The sequence below is a fragment of the Ochotona curzoniae genome, unplaced genomic scaffold (genome assembly GCF_017591425.1).
Source record: "Ochotona curzoniae isolate NIBS_2020 unplaced genomic scaffold, NIBS_Ocur_1.0 scaffold_3835, whole genome shotgun sequence".
NCBI lineage: Eukaryota > Metazoa > Chordata > Mammalia > Lagomorpha > Ochotonidae > Ochotona > Ochotona curzoniae.
Genome location: NW_024467114.1, coordinates 34,476,872 through 34,500,320, shown reverse-complemented (window position 1 = coordinate 34,500,320; position 23,449 = coordinate 34,476,872). Strand labels below are relative to the sequence as shown.

General features: G+C 41.7%; 1 protein-coding gene across 1 annotated transcript in view; it reads right to left on the bottom strand.

Annotated features, from left to right (window-relative positions):
• The window catches only part of AGMO (alkylglycerol monooxygenase), a 292,645-nt gene extending 271,697 nt beyond the window's left edge, over positions 1 to 20,948 (bottom strand). The window contains exons 1-3 of the mRNA XM_040964982.1: positions 20,658 to 20,948; positions 19,180 to 19,310; positions 7,604 to 7,755 (exon numbers count right to left, since the gene is read on the bottom strand). Coding sequence (XP_040820916.1) covers positions 7,604 to 7,755; positions 19,180 to 19,310; positions 20,658 to 20,783 — 409 coding nt within the window. The 5' untranslated portion in view covers positions 20,784 to 20,948. The remainder of the gene's footprint in view (positions 1 to 7,603; positions 7,756 to 19,179; positions 19,311 to 20,657) is intronic.
• Between the last annotated feature and the right edge of the window lie 2,501 nt (positions 20,949 to 23,449).

Below are 23,449 nucleotides of genomic sequence, written 5' to 3'. Positions count from 1 at the left end.
ATTCTTGGAGCCAGCAGAAAATGACCCACGTGGGCTTCTACCACCCTCTTTGAAGACATGATTGGAATTTTTGGTTTCTAGCATTGGCCCAGTCCTGGCTCTTGCAGCTATACTGGGAGTGAACCAATAGACAGAAACTCTGTTTTTCCTTCCACCCCTTTGTCACTCTATCTTTGAGTAAACCAATAATATATCTTTAAGAAAATAACCAAAAAAAATGCATCAGGATTTTGGCAATCACCCTTTTTCTTCTCTGTAAAGGGGGGATAACAACCACACGGTCTCCCTCATATGTGAGAGCTTAAAATGCATTGAATCCTCACTCAGAATGGTAATGACTCCGGGCAGGTCTTGATTGGAGGGAATGTGGGGAGTTTAGATGAAGAAAAAACAATGGGGGAAGCCAGAGTAACCAGGAACAAAGACAGACTAATGAAAGGTGTTCATAATAGGAAAAACTGCATGTGTGTGTGTGTATGCGTGGTGTGTGTGTGGGGGTGGGGGGAACTCTGTACTAACTCACAATTTCTATTGTGTTTGTGCAGAAGCAAAATTCTTCCAAAATAAAATCTTCATTTCAAAAATGGGAGGATGAGAAAGAGAAAGCAGCTTCACTCCTTATCCATCAACATATTCAGTAATCAGTGTTTCCCCAGATGGGGAGTCAACAACAGGACGCCTGAACTTACTCAAGCCAAATTTTTGGAGAATTTGTGAATTTCCTCTTTCTTGCACAATCCACATCTGATCCTGAGTCTTTCAAATTGGAAGAAGTGCCATTCAAAACCCTGAGTGAGGTGCATGAGCTTGGCACAGTGGATACCTGCCAGGTAAGATACCTACATTTCACATTGGAGTACCTGGTTTGGGGGCCTGAGTCCACTTGCACTGAGTTTCCTGTTAATGTGGACCTTTAAAGGTAGAATGTGGTGACTGAAAAACTGAAATTCTGCCCTGAACGTGGAAGACCCAGATCTAATTACTATCCCTGGTTTTCACCGGGGCCATCTATACTTGGCCATTGTGATTATTCAGGGAGTAAACCAGTTATTGGGGGGCTTCTTACTCTCTTTCTCTTCCTCAAATAAAAAAATAACAAAATCCCAACGAGCATTCAACACAGTGGTATTTTCAGGAATATGCTTCTAGATTGTGAACTCCCTTATTGGCTTCTAATGGCATACACTTAAAAAACGATTCTGTGTATGTATGATTTTTTTTTACAATTACATAAGAGCCGTGCAGTCACACATCAATACATTGCCTTAACCTGGGATATGAAAAGTAAGGCATGCAGCACAAGGATAAGCATGGATTTAAGAAGATTTCCATAGAGATTAACACAGATATTTCAAAATCTTAGAGCAATAATGAGTTCCACATCTTAAACATATTTTTAATAATAGCTGAGCCATTTTAGCCATCTACTGTTTTAGCAAGGCATTTCAAGTGATATAAAAAGAAAAAAAAAACAGAAATAAGACGTGATGTCCATCACCCAGGCAACAGAAAAACCATTTTAGGACACTGTGTGTGCACGCAACTATCAAACAGTAAAATTTAATTTTTACGGGGAATTAATATGAAAAGTTTCAAATTCACTGTGCCAAACCACTGATTTTAAAATGACCATCCCATCATGTGTCCTGAATAAAGTCCCACAGCCCTTGCAACTCTGGGCTTCTAACCACAGCATCTATCTCCGGTATCCATGACCACCTGCAGTTCCCAAAATGTGCCAGCTCTGCCTCTGCACAGAGCTTTCCAACATGCATGACATTGGCCTGGGCCTCCCTCTCCTGTCACACTAGGGTGACAGAAAGTTTCACATTTGCACCCTCGCCACCTTCTCAGAGAAGCACCCAGGTTATTCTGTATAATGGTAACACAAGACTTTTTCTTTCCTTTTCTTTTCTCTTCTTTTCTTTTCTTTTCTTCTCTTTTCTTTTCCTTTCCTTTCCATTCCTTTCCTTTTTTTCTTTTCTTTTCCTTTCAAGCTTCATTTATTTGAAAGGTAGCTACAAATAGAAGGATAAATATACAAAGAGATAACCTCCATTTACTGGTTCACTACACCCGATAACTGGAATGACTAGAGTGTTGCCAGGCCAAACACAGAAGTTTGTCACTCCATTGGGCAGGAATCTGGGCGTCTTCTGCTTCTGTTAAGCCTGGAGCTCCTTCCCCACCAGAATATCAATTCCATAAGAGTAACAACTATGGGACGCTTCCTGAAGCACACACAGCCACTGGAAGACATTTCAGTGTAGGGCAGGTGTCCACTTCCCGTTTATGCCACAGCTGCCTACCTACTTTATATATTATTCTGGTTATCACCTGAGTCATTTTCCTAGGTTTTAGACATTTAAACCTCATCCACATCCCATTGAATAGTGGACTGCCACTACTCACATTTCATAGATAAGGACAGTAGGACTCACAGAGACCAGCCTGCCCCGGGTCTCACCTAAATGAGTATTGGTACTAGGTGCTGAACACTAACAACCTGTTTCTGTAGTCACTTCTGTATTCACTTTTCCAATGGCTTTCAGTTGTAGCCAATTTTTACCAGTTGAATCACTGTGAGTACTTGTATCAGTGTTATCATCTCAGAAGCATGAATTTTTAATAAATCTAAGCTGGAGTGGTAACTCAGAAATTGGAAAGTTGACATTTAATGGCAACTAGAAGGCCAATGTATTTAGTCAATTTTGAAATTCACGTCATAAAATTCACGTACTTCCCATATCAACTACTAGAATGAGGTGTTGATTTTATGGTCCATGAAAAAGCAATATCAGTGATCATGTATCTGTTGGCAAGAAAGGTGTTTCTGGTGCTTCGAACAAGATTGGTGTATGACAGGTAGTCTTAAATATTTGTGGGAAAATATTGTGGAAATTAAATTTGTGACTGTAGAAAGGTCTACTAATTGGTTTATTTGAATTACTTCAAGAGTGATCACCTTACTTTTGCCTTCTGTTAATATGTAACACAGCAATATTTCCCATTGTGTTATTACAATCCAGTGATTTAGATTCAATCACAATATATTTGGAAAATAGAAAAGGATAGAATGTCACTAAGTTTCTTTCTTGTGGTCTAACTACATTCATGTGCAAATCTAAAATATTCATGCACAAATATTTCATCTACTAATGCGCCATATTTGTATGGCAGGAAAGATTTTCCCAAATTCATATTTTGAACAAATTACTTTGGACAAAAGCTGGCTGGCCCAGATCCTATTTAATTGAGTATTGTTCCCTAAAAACCATAGAGATCATCACACACCTGTGCTCACGTGGAAAATCTCAAATCCCCACATCAGCCTCTGTCCAGCTTGCTTTAGTTGATGTATTCCCCCATTTTCATGCATATTTGCTTGATCTCCACACTTTTCAAAGGATTTTTCACTTGAATTTCTTCTCAAAACTAGAATCTGAATACAATGAACAAAGTCTGTTTCAGGGAGATGGGTCCCAAGGTCATATGTGTGGTCAGTGGTGGTCCAGTGGTACACCCCTACGATGGCTCACTCACCTTTCCGTGCCCTCTCTGCTCTACTGGAGTCCAGGATATACTGCATCCTGAGACTCAGAGGAAAACAGAGATGCTCCGTTCCCAAAACAGTTAAATATCAGCGTGTTTATCTGCAGTCTAGTTTCACTTGGACTGCTCATTCCATAGCTTTTTAGACCCCCGGAGTATCCCACCAAAGTCACTCTCCAATTTCCAACTGTTTCTGGAAATACGTCTATGCTTCAGTATCAGTGGTTGAAATGGACTGATGGGGATCCTTGACACCCTTACAGTTCATTAGTAAGTGCACGGTTTCCCTGTTTAACAACTCAGTGCACTTGAACTTGCAATCCTTCAAAGACAGCCATGTTTTGTTGGAAAAATACATATTAACTTTTCCTTTATTTGTATTTATTTATTTGAAAGACAGAGATACAGAAGGGAGGAGAAAATGAGAAAGAGAGTTCTCTTGCATCTGCTGAGCCATTCCCAACATGCAATCAACAGCTGGCACTGAGATAGGCTGAAGGCCAGAGTCCAGAATCATCTGTTACTTCCCAGGACGGCACTGGCAGGAGAAGATGGATTGTACGCAGAGTGAGGACTTGCACCTGAACACACTGATGTGGGATGCAGGTGTCCCAGGTGTTATCTATCCCTTATCACTGATCTGTCAAAACTATTTTTTGCACTTAACCGCATGCAGATCCAACACCATCATAGGCAGTAGAAGCTCTGACAGTAAAACAGACTCTGCCAATGGGAAAGATGAGCCCTATCAGGTCTTACCAGCCCCATCAGCCCTATGTCCCTTGTAAGCAGGGGTCTTGAAGGGGAACTGTGGTGGTTCTTCCCAGACTCCATATTTCAGGAGCTCCCATAGGCAAAGGTTAAATGTTGGGCTATGGGTAGTCCTATCATAGAAATGATGAAAGAGGGAAAAGGTTAACGTATTGACCATAACTTTTCGTAGAAAATAATAAATTCTAGATCGTGACCTAAACCTAGCTGTTGCTTGCCACCTGAGGAATGAAGTATGAGACACAAAAGAGCTTTCTCTCTCTCTCTCCTTTCTGTTTTTCATAAAGAAATAAATAAGTCTCTAACCATTTCAAATGCATAACTAACTCTTTGGACCTTTAAAACAACAAGATCCGCACACCACAGGATCTTCATGCTTGTGTTGCCTCCATAATTCTTTATCGGTTAAACACTCTACTGCTTGCTTTGTTTGCATATGTTCCCTGGAACTCACAGTCAGTACAAAGCAAAAAACACAGCACCTGCTTACAAGCTGCTTTTAAGATTCATTTTAGTCCCAGTTTCATTTGCCAGCCATCAAAGAAATCTGTGGACGTCATTGGGCTACCCTTCCTCCTGTACAAGGATAATGATGCTCCATTTCTTTCTCATTCAAGAGAAAAAGAGTGAAATATAAAGAACACGTGTAAATTCAAATGTTCCTCTGGATTTTCCTTTTCATGGAGATATATATGGAAATAAAATTTCTGAGAATAACCTGTTTTATCCTAATATTTCCTACTAAACAAGATAAAATGCTACTTGTATGCAAAAGGAACAAATGAGAACAGCATAGCCAAAACCAAAGAATCTAGCAATTGTTTTAAGTACACATTAAAATGGCATTTCGATATGTAATAGTCCTCTAGCACATCTTCAAAACTCCTATATATAACAGATAAGAAATGAAGGGGATAATTTTTATTATAACATTTTATTGACAGTAGTGGAAAGAAGGTAGTACCCTGAGAGGAAAAAGCCAGGCATTTTTCTTGCAATATTTTGAGATGAGGTTTGTGTTTTTGGAAACATTGAAAGTTCAGTTTTTAGTAACTTAAACGAATAACTTTGTTCGGAATCAGTCATTTAAAAGGTTCAAGAAATCTGATAGTAAGCATTTCTCTTTTCCTAGTGTATGCAAATATTTCCACAAATCTATTTTCATATTTCCTACTTCCATTTGCACATAAAAATTGAAAGTAGACTATGGTATCGAAGGCTGACACAAGTAACTACATAATTTATTTCTTTCCTACCAGATTTCCATTACAAGTTACAAGTCTTTGAACTTCTGATTAGGCTCCATAGCCTGAAGGCCCTGAGTGTTTTTCCAGAAGGCTTTCAATTTTTTTTTTTCAAAGCCTGCCTCCTTCACTGGACTCTGTTCAAAATTTTCTAATGGGAAGCATACTTTAGATGGCCTTGATTCCACACTCTAACGCTGGTTTATTTTATTGCTCTTCTCTTGCTGAGAGCCCTTGCAACCAACAGAGTTTCAGAGCTTTACATTTGTGATGCCATGTTGGTTATTTCTCGTTACAGCAGACATCAATAGATGGAACAAATCTGCAGATTTCTCAAATGAGCACATCTGCACAGGACAGGGTGCTGTTAGAATGGTCTGGAAATGAAGTAATGCCATGGAAATGCTTTTAGCGGTGCCTCTCATTGCACAGAAAATGGGGAATATCATCAATGGGTTTATCTTAGAAAATAGACTTTGCAATAAGAGAACTATACTTTACTACATAGGCCAGATTTTTATTCTTGATCACACTTGATTCGGGAATATCTTCTAGTATTTGTAAGCAAAGACAGCGACGGTCACACACAGAATCAACGACTTTCTGGCTCCTGTGTTTACCGTGTTCTAATAAATGAACATTCCTGATTGTCTCGGAGAAGGCATAGTTTCAAGTGCTCTACGGCATTACCGTTATGTGTAAAGTTCATGAGGCCACTCTACAGCATTTTGGGTATATATAATATTCAGGAAGCTATTCCCCAGCACAACTGGTAAATATAAAATTCAGGAGGTTTGCCCACGCTGCTCCTGTTTCTCTCATTCTTCCTGGGGAAAGATCACACACCCTCCTACACACAGAACTCGGCTACTCACCCTCGTCTCAAGGCTCTCCTTTCCATCTCCCACCTATTTTCTAATTATTATTCCAGCCTTCTTCCTCTTCCTTCCTTCCTCCCCACCCACTCACCCAACTGCCCACTCAAATCCTGAGTTCTGCTCTTCAGTACTTTCTCGAAACCAGTGCTTGCCTTCTGAAATACTTTGGCAACCTTGAGTCTTTTAGAGTGACCATTTATGCCACTTAGCTCACTGCTATTCTCAAGCCCTGCCTCCCCTGCAGAGGAACTGCTGGCAAAAGTCCCCAGTATCAAACTCAGCGCACTGTACCATAGAAAGGCTTTGTTGTAGACAAGAAATTTTGTGAAACTACAGTAGCACTGAAGTGTGTATTGCCCATGCCTAGCTGACGACATTGTTTTTAACATGAGAACAAAGCTAAGACATGGAATCAAGTTGACTGTGGCCATTGTTACGACCTGAAATCCCACATGTCTCACAGCTTTTCTGAATGACCCCTAATATTCAAGATGGGACATTGGATATTATGCGCACATTTCTGAGCACTGTACCATGCAGGTCACAAGAAGAAATAAGTAAGGATATAGATTACGGAGCCAATGCTGTAGCCACACTTTCTAAATATTAGTAAAAATTGGAAGTAAAATGTGAAAAGGATATAGATGAAATTATTTCACACAATTAAAAAAAAAGATTTATGTATTTGTTTGTTGGAAAGGCAGATAGACAGAGAGAAGAAGAGACAAAGACAATGATCTTCAGCACACTGGTTCACTCCCCAAGGGACCACAGTGGCTGCAGATAAGCCAATCTGAAGTCTGGGGGCCAAAAACTTTCTCCGAGTTTCCCATGCAGGTACAGGGTCTTTGGGCCATCATCTACTGTTTTCCCAAACCACAAGGAGAGAATTGGACAAAGAAATAGAACAGCCAGGACGCGAACCAGTGCACATATTACATTCCAGACACATTTAAGGTGAGGATTTAGTCACTTGGCTGTTGAGCTGGGCCCTGACTTCACACATTCTTGGAAAATGCTTTCAGATTGCAAATTGAATTTTATATGCTCTAAAACGCACCACATTGCTTATTCATCTGTGTGGTCAACGCAAATTGACTGAATATCTGCCACACACCCAACGCAGGTCAATGTAAATGATCAGAAGCACTTCCTTACCATGGGCCATGCGATGGAACCAGTAGTAGCCAAAGTCAACTCCTATGAAGGTCAAATACCAAGTCCACGGGGAATCCCAAGGCAAATTGCAGAGCCTGTAGTTCTCCCAGACATAAACATAACTGGTCACTTCGATACTCCTAAAAAACAATCTGGAAAATACAATTCACAAGCCATAATTATATCACAGTGTAGACACAGATTTAGCTAGGAATTTATGGACAACACCTGAATAGTAACAGATTCATTGAACATGAAACTTTTTCCTCCTCATCTAATTCATTTACATTCCTTGGTAACAAAATGACCCCCAAGATAGTTACTATAGTTCCACAGGCAGCATGGATAGCAGCTATGTGTTTGGTTAACTTCATGGAAATTAGGGGGTCTTCTGTTCTCATGTCTCTTAATATACTATTCATGGAGTATGGGGCTGTGGTGTGGCACAAGAGGTTGAGCCCCTGACCCCAACTCTGCCATCCTACGTGAGAATTGCAACTACTCATCCTGCTGCCTCTATTTAACCTAGGAAAACAGCAGATGCTGGCCAAGTGCCAGGGTCTCGGGCCATCCATGCGGGGAAAGCTTGGATGGGTTTGTGGTCCCTGGCCTCAGCATAACTCCACCCTCATCATCACAGCTATTTAAGGAGTGAGCCAGAGGATGGAAACGTGTGCTCTTTTAATCCATCTTCAGAATAACCAACTGAATAAATATTTATTTAGAAAACACCTAATTGCACATATACAACAAAAGTATAGTAGAACTATGACCCATTTTCTGATTGTCCCTTCCAAATCTTGAGGAGCAGCACATTAACGACCCTTTATAAGGAACAAATAAAGGGCATAATCCTACAGCTGTCAGTTTGTACAGTGGATAACAAAATGCCTACTGTCTTAAAATATATTGATATCTTAAGGGCCACATATGGTGCTGACATCCATATGGGCACTGATTTAAGCTCCAGCTCTCTGTTTATGGACTGGGAAAGCAACAGAGGATGGCTCAAGTCCCTGGGCCCCTGCACCCAGGTGGGAGAACAGAGAGAGGCTCCTGGCTCCAGATCAGCAGCCATTTGGGATGTAAACGGAAGGACAGATTTTATCTTTCTGGACTTCTCCTCATAACTCTACCTTTCAGATAAAGATAGAATCAATCTTTTTAACCTACGTTTATTCCATGAGTTTTTCTTTAGATTAAAATTTCTTGTGTAATGTTATACTCTGTTCTCCCTTTCTTTTTTCCATTTTTTCTTTCCTCTCTCCTAATGTTTCTCTTTTCACTCTCTCTCTTTCTTCTATGCACACATACATGTTCAATATCTCATAGATATAGTTCTTTGGAAAACATTGCAATTTCATAAAATTTCAACTTTTTTTGTAAAGAATAAAAACTAGAACCTATGATGGGGAGAATCCTTCTCTAGAAATACACTATAAACTGTAATGAGGTGCAGCCATTGGTGGCTCACACTTGTGTTGTCAGGTTGATTGACAGCCCTTCTTACCAGCTCTGGCGCCATTCAAGCTAACTGAAGGCATGTAAAGTGTATCCTGTCCCTTCTGCCTTCCCCATCATTCCCAACTGACAACACGGGAATTACTCCAGAGGTACCTGGCCCTCCCTGCCTCCTGTTGTGTTAGATTAGTTAACTATAGGAAAAATATGGGCTCTGGTAACTCCTTGCCTGCCTGAAACCTTGTTTGTACTATGTGGCTCTCAGTTTGTTCGGAGGATGAGAGCTTAAAATCCCCTCAATTTCGGACCCAGCATGGTAGCACAGCGGCTAAGGTCCTCACCTTGCATGTGCCAGGATCCCATATGGGCACTGATTCTAATCCCGATAGTTCTGCTTCCCATCCAACTCCCTGCTTGTGGCCTGGGAAAGCAGTCCAAGATGGCCCCAAAGCCTTGAGATACTACACCAACATGACAGACCCAAAATCAGTGGACAGAAGATATGCCTGTCCTCTGCTCTGTATATATGACTTCCCAATAAATTTAAAAAAACAAAAAACAAACAAAAAAAAAAAATCCTGACTTTTGTCACACCTGACTTTTGCCAGGAGCAGTGGCTTGTGGAGTGTACTGGGAGCTGCTGTCACCAAGGTTGGAAAATAAAGACTCCTCCTAGCATCCTACACGTGGATCCAGAGTGATCTTTCTTGCATTCCGCAACAAAACACTAGTTAAAATGAATGATTATTTAAAAAGATATAGGTGCCAGAAGTCTTATCTACCACCTGCAAATTCCTTTTCAATATTTTTCAAAAACATGATAGTGTACTTTAATTTCATGAACTGTAGGTTTTTTGTTTCAAATTATCTACGGTCAGACTTCAACCGGATTGAAGAGAAACATTTTTCTTACCACTTTTCCAAACTAGGGTGAGTTGAACTTTTCTTCCATGTTAATTATTGAAATACAAAATAAACTGTTGATTTTGCCTGATGATGATTAATTGATAAGCCTATAACAAGCCTGGGACTCAAAGTTTTGAGAAAAGTTTTAAATATTTAAGTTTAAGAATATTTGAAGAAGCAGTTCAGATCGATAGAGTTACGGAGTTTATTTAACACCCAATTTAATATTTTATGTCTGAAACATCATCTTACTAGATATTTTGGAGAAACTTTTTTAAAAATTTTATTACTAAACTTAACTCTGATATGACTCTAATTCCTCCTTAATAACTTTAAAAGAACTTCTGGGAGTTTGAGTGCTGTGACAACTTAATGGGTAAAATAGCCATTGGGTTCCATCACAATGGTAATAAAAGACATCATTTCTAGACATGTCTAATGCTTTCTGTTTTGAGCAGGACTAAGCAGCGTCACACTGAAGATTTGACATCCACTGTGAACTTGCATGACTGCGTTGAACATTTCTGTCCTTGAGGGAAAGTTCTCGACCAAAGCAACAGCCCCTGCAGAATCCCCCCATAGCCACAGCCTGGAACCTGCTGTGCAAGTAACTGTGCTTTCTGACAGCGCTGCCCAGCCAGGGCCTAGGCATGGATCTCCTTCTAGTCAAATCCTTTTGGGGTCGCAGGGGTGCGACCTCCTGTATCTGACAAGGTGTGGATACAGCTGGGAGAAGTCCTCGTGGAAGCCCACATACATGGGCGTGAGATCTCTCACAGGAATAATATGGAATGTTGAGGAATAAATGAATATTTAAAACTGCCCTTACAAATTTCTATCCAAACAGAGGGCTAGAACAAATCCCTTAATGATTCCTTGACTTGGTTGGTAACTTTTAGGATTAGCCCAGAGCTTCTCAATCAATGTTGTTATGTGGGCGGAAAAATATTATTTTTTTAAGATTGAAGATTTTTTAAGATTATTATTTTCAATTGAAAGAGATCTTACAGAAAGGAAAGAGACATAGAGACAGAGATCTTCCATCCTCAAGTTCACTCACCATGAGGCCACAATGGCCTAAGTTGGGTCTGGATCTCCCATGTGGGTTTAGGGTTCCCAAGGCCATAAAGAGATACCAGACCAGAAGTGAAGCAGCCGAGATTTGAAATGATGCCCATATGGGATGGGATGCTGATACTATGTGTCACGGTCCCTTGGCCAGCAAGTCAAACCCGGACACTTGTTGTCTTTGCGGAGGCTTTATTGTGGAGAAGACACAGCAAAACCGGCGCGCGGTGGGCGTGCAGCAGCCGCCGTGCAGCCGCGCAGCAGCCACACCATCGCGAGGTGCGCGCTCTCTCTCTCTGAGGCACGCTCTCTCTCCCTGAGGCGCGCTCTCTCTCTCCCTGAGGCGCGCTCTCTCTCCCTGAGGCGCGCTCTCTCTCTCCCTGAGGCGCGCTCTCTCTCCCTGAGGCGCGCTCTCTCTCTCCCTGAGGCGCGCTCTCTCTCCCTGAGGCGCGCTCTCTCTCCCTGAGGTGCGCGCTCTCTCCCGGCGGGGTGCGCTCTCTCCGTCCGCGGGGTGCGCTCCCTCTCTCTCCGCCCCAGTTCTCTGGCTCCCTTATATACTGGGTGACCTGGCCAATCGAAGTAAAGGTCACCTGTGCGCACGCAGTGGGCAGGCCAATCATCACACAGATCACGCGCTGTCCACGCGCCATCCACGCACCCCTGGGCCAATCACAGCAGACTTCCTGTAGCTTGTTTTTTCTAGCACAGGAGGAAGCGGCAGTCTGGCGCCATCTGTCTAGGGTGTAGGATGCAGGCTCCCTACAGCTCCACACAGCTCCCCACAACTATGACCAGAACATTAGTCTACTGTGCCACCAAAATGGCTCTAAACAGGATAATTCTTTGGTGTAGCAGTTATCTTGCACAAACACTCAGACTATAAAATCTGAATGTTGTTTTTTTATTGCCCACATAAAACTCCAGTTTTGGATAAAGAAATAAAGGGTGATGAATATCAACGTCACCACCTCTCTGAATCAAGGATCCTTAGCATTGATGTTGTTGTGGGGTTGGTATTGTTGTGAATCTTGTCTGCTGAATTCAAGGCTCTTCATTCCCACATCAGCTGTAACAATCAGAAATGTCACCAGTGGGCCAATGGAATAGCCTAGTGGCTAAAGTCCTTGCCCTGCACACAGCAGGGTCCCATATGGACACTGATTCTAATCCCGGCAGTCCTGCTTCCCATCCAGTTCCCTGCTTGTAACCTTAGAAAGCAATCAAGGAGGACCCAAAGCCTTAGGACCCTGCACCCGCGTAGGAGACCTGGAAGGAGCTCCTGGCTCCTGGCTTTGGATAGGCTCAGCTCCAGTAGTTGTGGTCGCTTTGGGAGGGAATCAGCAGACAGAAGATCTTTCCCTCTATCTCTCCTCCTCTCCGTGTATCTGATTTTCCAATAAAGATAAATCTTTAAAAACAAAATGTCAGCAGCAACTTTGTCTCTAGCACAACTGCGTAAAACCAACAAAGCTATGAAGAAAAATTTGCAAAGTGTAAAATGCAGCAGAATGTGGGTATCCTAGCTAGTTTTTTTTTTTTTTTTTAATGTAAACTGGCAGTATAGTATGTCAACGTCAAAGCAGATCCGAGCATTCACTGCAGACACAGGATGGACAGTGGGTAGACAGCTTAAGAAGCCAGAGACAAACCACAGTCCTCACTAAGGGGCATAGTCAGTAACATTGTGTATTCAATCTGTTCTCTTCCTTGTCAGTTTCATGAACAACCAGAATAGGCAGCAAGATGCCCAGACCACAATAAAACAAAGAAAGGTCCTAAAAGACTTCCATTTGTAAAACAAAGAGAACCTGCCTGCAATGGAAATCCATTTTTATTTCCTGTACAGGTGTCAGGTCTGGAGCAGACACCCAATTTACGACTCTGTCAACTGACTTATTAAGGTGGACACAAATCAAGCTGAGATACACCTGACAGACTATAATCCAGCTTTTCTTTCTTTTTTTTTCCTTTCCTTTCACACTTCAGCATGCAGCTAAGCATTCCTCCCAGTAAAAGGAAAAAGTGGGGAAGCCAGGAGAGCTACAGCCCAGACCTCCCTGCAGAAGGAAGCCTTCGATCCCCTTCCAGGATCCCCTTGTTAAAGGAGAGCCATACAGTGCCCACAAAGACAGGCAGCTCACCCCAGAGTCCTAACTGGGACATCAGCATCAGACTGTGTCCCCACTTGTCGGGAAGGAAATGATGCCTCCACATTTTTCCAAATTGCTCTCACAGGACCAGAGTCATAGAACGGAGCCTGTCCCCCGTGTCTGTCCCCTCTTCTTCCAGCCCCCCATCCCCACACCCTGAAATCCAGCGGGTGAACCTGCACTGAAGAATTCAAACCGCAACTCTCCACACTCCCAGCTGGAGCAGCGAGAGGCAGACCCACTGTGTGTGTGTGTGTGTGTGTGTGTGTGTGTGTGCATGCGCGCACTGAGTGAGTCTCATCACGGATTACCAAAACCGGGGGCTTTCACAACGATCAGGAACACAAACAAACAATATTTATTGGATAAAAATATCTGTGTGTGGATTTGTGGATTTGCAAGAGTTTTGTGCCCAAGTAAATTTATCTTTTAATCCTTTATTTCCTAAGTTTTTTGAAGTGTTCTAATGCTAGATTCCTCTCACTCATTAAGTTCAAATACACTAAGCAAATCTTCGAATTATAAAAGGACATTAGGACCCTCTAATTGGGACCCAGGTGCTTGGAGACTTTGCTTTCACTGTCCTGTTTTCTTTATGAATTTCCTGTACTTTGTTTTGTCTTGGGTCTGAAGGGTATCTTTTGGTAAATGAAAGGGACTCTGTTTCTCTAACCAGTTAGTTGATTGTTTGCGTGCTCCATCATTAGAAATGTGTCCTTCAATATGTACCATTTCTAAATTTGACAAAATATTAAGCTGCTTTTCAGTTCTCACCTTTTTAAAAATAAAATCAGGTGGTAATGATAACATTAAAAAAAATAATCCATACAAATGTTTGGGGATTAAGAATTACATGACAGCTCTATATGTTTTCAAAGTTATTTCTGCTCGGAATTTACTCACCACTAAGAACAGTAGCAGACTCTGCATGTGGCCCTCTGTCTTTCAGTATCTCGCATTAAAATGTTGAATTCAAGATGTGAAAGGAATAGACAGAACAGACTGTGAAACTGTTTCTCAAGTGTCCTCGTGTTCTAAGCATTGAGAACATGGGGGAGACGCGATGTGATGCTTTCATTGCAAATGGTGACAAACTCAAAGCAGCTTTCAAAGTTCAGTTGGTGGTACCCGCTTCTGCCAGTTCAGGCTAGTTCCTGTCACTGTAACTGTATAGTGCAGGATGAGGTCAGATTCTGCTACTTGAAGGAAACAAACTTGATGTTTTTCAATCATCTTGTTTTATGAAACAAAATGTGTCAGTATTTACAAGAGATAGAGATAAATGTTGTTTAAATCCCAGAAACTTGCAAATAGATTGGACAGTATACAAATAAAGCAATATGAATATGTGTGTTTGTGTATGTAATCTCCCTGAGAAATTGGGTTCCTTATTTATTTCCAAGTTGTAAACTCAGACCAGCCCCTTGCATTGCTGTGCTTCTGCCTCTTTTGCTCCATCTAGTGGAATACTGACTTGCCTTGGCAAGAACAGGGGTGAGAAGGCAGCTTTTATCTTTTGCAAGCAAAACTTGTTTTGCAACTTCTACTTCTTAAGGTGGCTCTGATATGGAACGTATGAAATTGTCACCAAAAAAATCATTTATTTTTACATCAAACTTAAAATGTTATGCATTGAAGGTAGATTTTCAAGAAATGAATTTGCTTTACTCTACACTGCAAGATAATGTATCACTCTATTGAATAAGCATCCAAGGCCAGACCAACAGTGAGACTTACATTCATGAGATAGACAAGATTAATCCCAAGGCACTTGGTAAAAGTTTGGTATTAATAGTAAATCTTTATGAAGTGGAAATGAGACATTCTCCTTAGCACATGTAATTCAGCCAACAGGCTTTTAAAACTTATTTCCTTTTGCAAGTTGTATTTTAAAATTCATTTTCTCAGTTCATAAAGCATGGTCTGTACTCAATATTCAAGTGTTATAATGGTGATTTCAATTCATTTCGCACCATGAAAAACTGCTAATGAAAATTATCATCCGAGATGCTGTTCGCTCATTTTCTGTGCTCGTCGCCGAAGCTGAAGCCTACACTAAAACCCTGCATCACCCCCAAGCAGTCAAAAGCATTTCAGAGAATTCAACTTCCTTCTCTTTAGTTTCTTTGTTTGGCTTTATATTTCATAAATGGAATCTTTCCTGTCGGAAGAGGAACATTGCACGTCAGGCCTGGCCAGTAAAAGCATCTGTACGTACGGTTGAACATAGGAGTGCTAATGCCATGTGAAAACCTGGCAGGTACCCACCGGGATTAGAAGGGTAGCATCCCAAATTCATTTGAGAATTTACCTATTAAAATTATCCCCACAGCCTACCACAATTTGATTTCTCATCTGCCATTTCAACAGAATAAATGAACCCATTAAAAACAAACATACTGTAGATATTTATTTCGGGACTACAACTTCTCTGGGGAGGATGCAATTTATGGAAGCAGAGACACTGGGAGGAAGTAGCAAATTGAAGTCCCGGCATTCTAATGAAGGATTGGAAATTGAGTTCCGCTTCAACAAGCAGGGGGGCAAAGGAAAGATGGGATTATTTTTCAGTTGTTAACATTGAAATCAGTAGCACCATATTTCACAAGTTCTAAGTAAGTATTTCTTTAAGCTGATTCGGTAAATATGTTCTTCAATCGGGCGCATTTTTGTACAGTGGAAAGTAACTGATAGAAGAGCAGACTGTAGGCACACGATTCTCTGAATACAAACGCACGTGTTGATAACTTCAGGACCAGATTCCGAATGGCCAGGCTACCTCCTGGATTTCAGCAGGGTGAAACAGATGCATGCCTGCCCATGATGGGATCCTGAGGACACACTTTTTATTACAGATCGTGCTCCGTCCAACAGGCTTGTAAACAACACGTAGTTTTACCCGTGATTAATACTCTCCCTTACATAAAGATTTGAAAGCTTCCGCATGAATCTTTCCTACCAACGCAGTCACCACCCTGCTACTCCTTAAACGATTTCAAATTGTATGTAATCATAAAATTGAGATTCTCAGATAAACATTGTTTTTCCTCAAAATCCCCTGGGATACTTGCGTGACATGAACCGCAAAGTGGAAAAATATGTCCTCACTGGTTTCTACACCTTCGCTTGTCAAAGGCCATGTGCCTATTTGGAGTGATCAGCCAAATCGCAGTTCTGCGCAACTGGATTAACCAAGGGTATAGCACTAATTTTCTTGCAAGCACATATTTAAAGCCCCTGTCACTAGTGTAGAAAATGAAAGCAGTCCCTGGGAGGGGATGTGACCAACGCCGCATTAATCTAACCCTCAGCTGTTAATGATTTGCACAGGGAGTCCCCTTCACCCTCGGACTGCAGCTGAAATGTTTTTTTAAAAGAGGATGGTGAATTCCCCCTCTCATTCTCTTGTGAGCAGTTTCTTGGTTTTGTTTATATCTGTTTTGGTGTAATTTTTTCCATGCTAATAGCAACACACTAATATTTTAAAATGCTCTGTTTGGATAGCTTGCCTGATAGGGCATCTTTCAAAAAAAAAAAGCCATGGAAAGATAAAAAGATAAATTCCTTATTTCACAATTTAGAATTACTCTTCATATTTAGGAGAGAAAAAAAAGGAATAATTCGTTGCTTTCAATTAAATACAGCGATCGAAAGATATTCGCCAAATTCAAGTTCATAACCTTTTACCTTTTGCTGAACGGGCAGTGGAGTTAACAGTTGTGTTAGTTTAAGAAATGTTATGAGTAGTGGGTGAAGGAAAAGAACTTTCTGTTCTATGCTGGAAAGTCTGGTTTGTTTTGGCTTCTTAGTTTCACTCTCTCTCTTACTCGCCCTTCCCTTTTGAGAAGTACTTAACGTAAAGCAAAAAAAAAAAAAAAAAAGAAAACATATTTGATTCTTAATTTCCTGTGATAAATGTGACCTATTTGAGGTTACACTGCTCCTGTAATGTATAAGGTATTTTAGTTTTATTATACTCATCATGTTTTGTTAAGAAAGCGATCCCATTTCACTTAACTTCAAAAAGTAAAAACAGTACCAAATCAGTCACTCTAAATGCTATCTTTGTGACTGCCCTACGACAATGGGATCTGTGGCCCACCATTGCACCTACTAGGCACCTGCAGGTTGCCAAGAGTTGTTTAAAGTTTATCAGTCATCTGAGTTCTATAAGGCTTACACTAAACTTTCTCACAATGAGCTCGAGTAACCTACTGAATATTTTTCAGTGGCTAATCTACATTCAAGCCTGATATCCCTTGAGCATGTAGATGCATTCTTCGTTGATACTCCAGGGAGACATTCCAGTGGAGGAAATCATTTATACTTTTACATTCTTGCTTAGGACAATCTGGGAACTACACACAAGCGATTCGAGGTGTTATTCTCTGCAGATTGGGACTGCAACATGCAAATCCACAAGTCTATTTCATGCTTATTAGCATTACTATTAAGACCACAACTATATAGCAAATAACCGACATTGCTCAAAGTAGCACTATTCAAAAACGTTACTTTTAGATTTCTACCTTTTATCTAGAATATGTATGAAATTATCTCACATCTTTTCAGAAAGCTGTACCTTTTTTTGAAAAAAACTACCTTGGTATCTGGGTGGGTGGTTCATAGAGACATTCCAAAGCTATGAGCACTGATCAGAAGTAAAGTTCTTGAAACAGAAAACACACAGTGGGTGGGCAACTGGCAGGAGAACACGCCTCAGCTCAAAGTACAGGCTACTTTCAGGATTTGTCTCACCCTGTGCCTCAGTGGTAAATGCTAATGTACCAAGATTGCTTCTATTCACTGATCTCCCTGCTTCATCTGTGATTATTCCCTCTCGTAAAACAAACAAACAAACAAAAAAGCAGGTAATTCACTGCTTACTATCTTTTAGCCACTTCTCCATCCAATTCCATTACCCTCATGACACTAACAGAACCTAACTTTTTGGCGAACATTTTCCCATGTACCAGGCAGCCATCATTCCTGCTAGGACTCTGAGGACAACACACCACTCTTGCTCCCAGAATGCTTGCGGTCTAGGAGGAAAGGCAGTGGGAGAGGGGAAGAAGACCGGTATCATTCCATCTGATGATTCTTTCTCTAGAGTCAATACTAGCTTCCATGGAATGGAAGGGCTGAGGTGCCTAACGTAGGATTGGAGGATAGATAAGCTGGATGAACAGTGTGATATCCATGTTCAGATCTGCTAATTGAATCAGATTGGGCCACTGAGAAGTATCTCCAGTACAGGTGGCCTGTTAGCAATTGTAAGTAGATATTGAGCAAATGGGACGACAGGTGGAAGACCAGAAGCAAAACTAGATAGGAAAGATCCTCTATCTGTTGAAGACAATTATACCTTCACCTCAGTGTAATACAGAATCAGTGAAGGGTTTCCACTGGATGCTGATGATGTAAATTGTGGAGCAGCGGCCGAGACAGATGGTACAAAGGAACAAAATACTGAGGAACAAAGGCATAGAAAAAGGGGTAGTAATAGGGACAGATGGGATAGTACTAGATATAGGTGGGTAGTACTACAGAAAGACTAGATACTCTTCGAGAGAGATGGGGCAGTATAGAGGCAGAAAACACTTTCCTTGAGATAGACATTAATACCAGAGTCCAGGAGGTTAGTACTAGAGAGAGGACATCAGAAAACCATTGCAATAATCCAGAAACTCATGCCACTAAAACAAGAGGCATGTCTACCTTCTACAGAGCCGCTTCATGTACATTTGACTGATGTAAAATGCAGTTTGCAATAGCCCACTAGACCACAGTTCAGGGATGAGCCAATGGTAGGGCAGGTGAGGAAGTGCTATCAACTAAGTAATCAAGTCAAGTAATAATTCAGGTGACTTCTTTGAACGAACGCAGGAAATCAATGAGTTGAATCTTCGGCCCGATATTGATAAGAACACCCATATATTCCCCAACTCAGTGGGTTTCGGCTTACTCAGAGTTCCTAGCGATCAAACTCACCCAGGAAGTCGTGACAGAACACCTGCTGACATGGATGTCAAAGCATCATCTAGGCGGCCTGGGGGTTTCCCTCGACGAATCCAGCTGACAACCAGCTCCAGCAGGATCAAGGAAATGAAAACGGGAGTCGCCTAGGGCGGAAAGCAGAGCAAAGAGGTGCTGCAATACTCAGGACGAAGTTAGTCTGCATTTCCTGTCCAGTCACTCCAGCACTGGGAGGCTCCTCGGCAGAGGCTTCCTAGGACAGCGGGTACACACATCCATCAGAAACACTGCCTGGCCAAAACACACAAAACTCCAGTCCTTTTGGACACGTGCACCAAATGTGCTCAAATTCCACCCTTGATTTGGATATAAAATCTGACTACAGTGAAGGACTCTAATAATTATGACCGGAACACAGTGAGATCAGGGAAGATGTGTTAGAAGTTGTATCCAAGAATGCCTATGTAACCAGCTAATTCTCTGAATTAGACCTACTTCATCAGCCTGTCTTTCTAGATACAGAAAATTCCAGTCTTTTTGTGCTGAAATGATCGCAAATATCTCTAATCATGGTGCTGAGAGTATAAGAAAGACTTCTGAGAAACTCTAGTAACTGGTCATTTTACATGTTTAAAATGTCATTCAAATTTCATTCATTCCGTTGTGATTCTGTTTCACATAACGTTAGGTATTCTAATGTCCCCACTCTCAATGTCTCGAACTTCAATTAAATCTAGTGTTGTAAGACAAACAACAAGACATAACAACAAGACATGAGTGTTGCTTTTTTTTTTTTAGTTTCAAAACTCAGCAAGAACAATATGAAATCCTCCAAAATGGATGGGTTTTCTTCATTTTGGAATTAATCACGAGTTTTGAAGTTTCCTAGCCAGGATTCCCAAGAACTGATCATGTGCTATCATTTTTGTCTATTTCTGGCCTGGACTGGTAAGTGTGATAGGAAGAACCGCTGTGACAGGGTGGGGAATTTCAGTGTTCCGGTTCTAAATCTGGATATTTCCACTTTCAATCCCAGCCAGGAACCAGCAGTGAAAAGTGCCTCTGCATACTTAGGGAATTTCAAAGCAAACTTGCTGCAAGTTCAAACTTCAGAAGCCAGAGTTGAACTCAGTCAAGCTGTGTGCCCTCCATTCTGCAGAACAGCCTGCCAATTACAGAGGAAACAAGCCTCCCCTGAGTGGGTGCACCTGCTAAATGCTCTAAAGTAAAACTGCCGCAAATACAACACGGAGTTTCTAGCAGATGACTTTGCAATGTCATCATGTCCATGAAAACTTTTTCAGAAGTTCATCATCCCCTACCAGAGGACCCATACCGGAGGGCGTGGGTAAAGAAACAGGGTTGTGCATCTTGGCTTGGACTTAGCTAATTCCCAAGAGTTGAATATGAAAATCCAATCATTTCAGGAATGAGGGTGAACAAAACCTCATGGAAACGGGAGCCAGAGCAGCCTCTTTCAGCAAAGGGCTCACCTGCTTTACGTAATCGGGCACCTCTTCTAGGCTCTGAAATGACGTCTCGTTGGGCTGTAGCATGTAAAACATCACGCGGAAGCCCTGGGACACCGAGCCGAGCTGCTTGACTCCTGGGTTCCTCATCTCTGCCCTGGGGAGCCTGCTCGCTGGAGAATATTAGCGATTCTGCCGTGGAAGCTGGAACTGAACCCTGGAGATGAGATGTAGAGCAGAGAACAAGCCCTTTGTCTCAGAACAGCCAGAAACAAAGCTCCACAGAGAGCACAGCAACAGCAGACTGTGCAGATATCGTAAACACAGGAGCCCGGCCGTTCCAGAGTCCAGAGGACGGCCCAGCAGGACGGCGTGGGGGCGGGCACTTGTGTGCACATTCCGGGTCACAGGTGCACGGAACAGCTCCACTAACAAAGAAAAAAAAAAAAAAACAGAAAAGAGGTTAAAAAAAAAAAAAGCAATGGTTGTGACTTGGGAAGTGAAAGCAAACCGAAAAGCGAAAAGGCAGGTGCAAGTTCATACTGGAAAACTAGGTCAACATTCAAGTCAGGTCACGGGAGGAGAAACAAAAATGTCTTCACATCATGTTGAAACACACGTTTTAAAACGTGAAGGGCAATAGAAAACAGGGAGAGGGATCTTTAATTACAGACCTATGAACTCAGTCTGGACTGATTAAATTCAAACGCTACACTCTAATGAGGACAGAATATGTATGTAGCGGTGCCTATGTAATTAGTATTTAATAATGGTTGAGAAAATCAACGCAAAGTCCACTTGATCTTTCACTGAAGGAAGGACAGTGCCAGCATGTGCTTGTTTTGATTCAAGGAAGGTAATTTTGATTGCATTAAAGATGACTACAGCTGCAAGGCAAGTAAAGGTGCTGGGCTTCCGTTTGTATCATGTCATTGAATCATATTTCCTGTAGGGACAAGGTTAATGTCCTGGAATATTAGCTTAAACGGTGGTGAGCACCAAGCGTTGGGCTTCTGATTGTCTATTTATTTCTGACTCTGAATCATGATTGCTTCTGCATGTTTGTGACCAACTTACTGGCATTTGGTGGATGACATAATCTATTTTGTTTACTGGCATTCTGGGCAGTGACATCCTATTTGTACTGCCTGAATGGAGAAACTGCCGAACTGGTGTTGTGAGACAATATCCTGGCTTCCAGAAAGATTTAGTGATTGCACCTTTTAGGTGACTGACAAGGCTGCCCACACAACTGTATGAGTTTATCAATGAAGGGACAGAACACTCGCAATAATGCTGGCCTTTGACCTGGCATAAATGTGTCCCCCTTCTGCTTGTATATCCCCTTTCGAACATGCTTACACGGACTTACTTAAGCTAAACACACTAGGTTGATTCAGGAAGAAAATGGAAACCACAGATAATATCAAGCTAATGATTACAGAGGAGGGCTATTAACGTTTTAGGTACAGTCAGTTCTACCTTCATATATGACACATGTGTTCGTAAAAACCACACAGGGGGACCCACTGTCTTCGGAGAAAAGTAAGATTAGATGACAACAGTCAAAAAGTCCACAGTTATTTAGAATGGGAAAAAAATATAAATATCAACGCCCAATTTCACAGGCTACATGACAAGATGCACATTAATACTAGGATAAATATAAGGTTTCATCAAGAGAAAGGCCTGAAGTGTGTGTGGGGGAAGACTTTCAAAGAATTGCATGTTGTGATCATGGAGTGGTGTGAGAAGAGAGGTCCAATTCAGACAGACAGTAGTTAATCCAGATATGAATCTGGTGATGTAATTTCTTGTAGCACGTACAAGGAGATGAGACTGCCAGGAGACGTAATCTGTGTGAGTTCGCCAGCATTTTGTGTAATTCTAAGCCCCTGCCGTTTTCTATGAAGTTGGGCGAAGCTTTTAAAGTTCACCTGGTATCTTTTCCCTGAAAACATAGCACATAAGCAAAGTTCATGGACTCTATTTCCTAATACAAGAACTGCATCAGAGCGAACCGGCATTACAAAGCATATGTTCTAGTAACATTGACTCGGCTTCTAAATAGTTCTCATTGCCAAAAACTACACAGAGATCCAAGGACTCAGCAAAAGGCATCATAGTAGGCACAGCGTTACATTACGTACGTCTCGTTTCTTGAACTATAAATGCAGTGTCTACATGCGTGAGACACGGATCAAAATAACACAGTTATCTGCGAAAAGTAGAAAGTGACAGCCCTCTTCCTCGACACACACACACGTGCATGTGTACGGGGGCGTGCGCACACACACCCTCCGCCCTTCACGTCACAGATTCCCTCTTACAGCCTGTTGTACAGTTCCTGCTTTCTTCCTTACAGAGCCCTAGGGATCATGCTTCCACACAGGTGCCTGTACATGTGATTTTTCAGGATGGATCCTATTTGATATAAGGTACAACATCTTACCTTCTGAAAGTCAGAAACTTGGAAGGTCTATTCCTCCACACAGGATAAAGAAGGTTTTAGCATTTTATTTTCCTTTTTCTAAAAAAGAAATTTAGGGTCACTTTATGACACTTAAATACCATAAAAAACAACGGTTGGAAAACCGGCTACTCCATTTCTGACCGGCTCCCTGTGAATGCACATGGAAAAGCGTTGGAACATGACCCGCTTTCTTGTGTCTCTGCCACCCCCATGGGAGACCCGAATGCATTTCCAGGCTCGTGGCTTTGGCCTGGCCTGGCCAGCCCTTGATATTGTGGCCATTTTGAGAGATCAGCCAGATAATCTCTTTCTCTATGTCTCTCATCTCTATCACTCTGTCTTT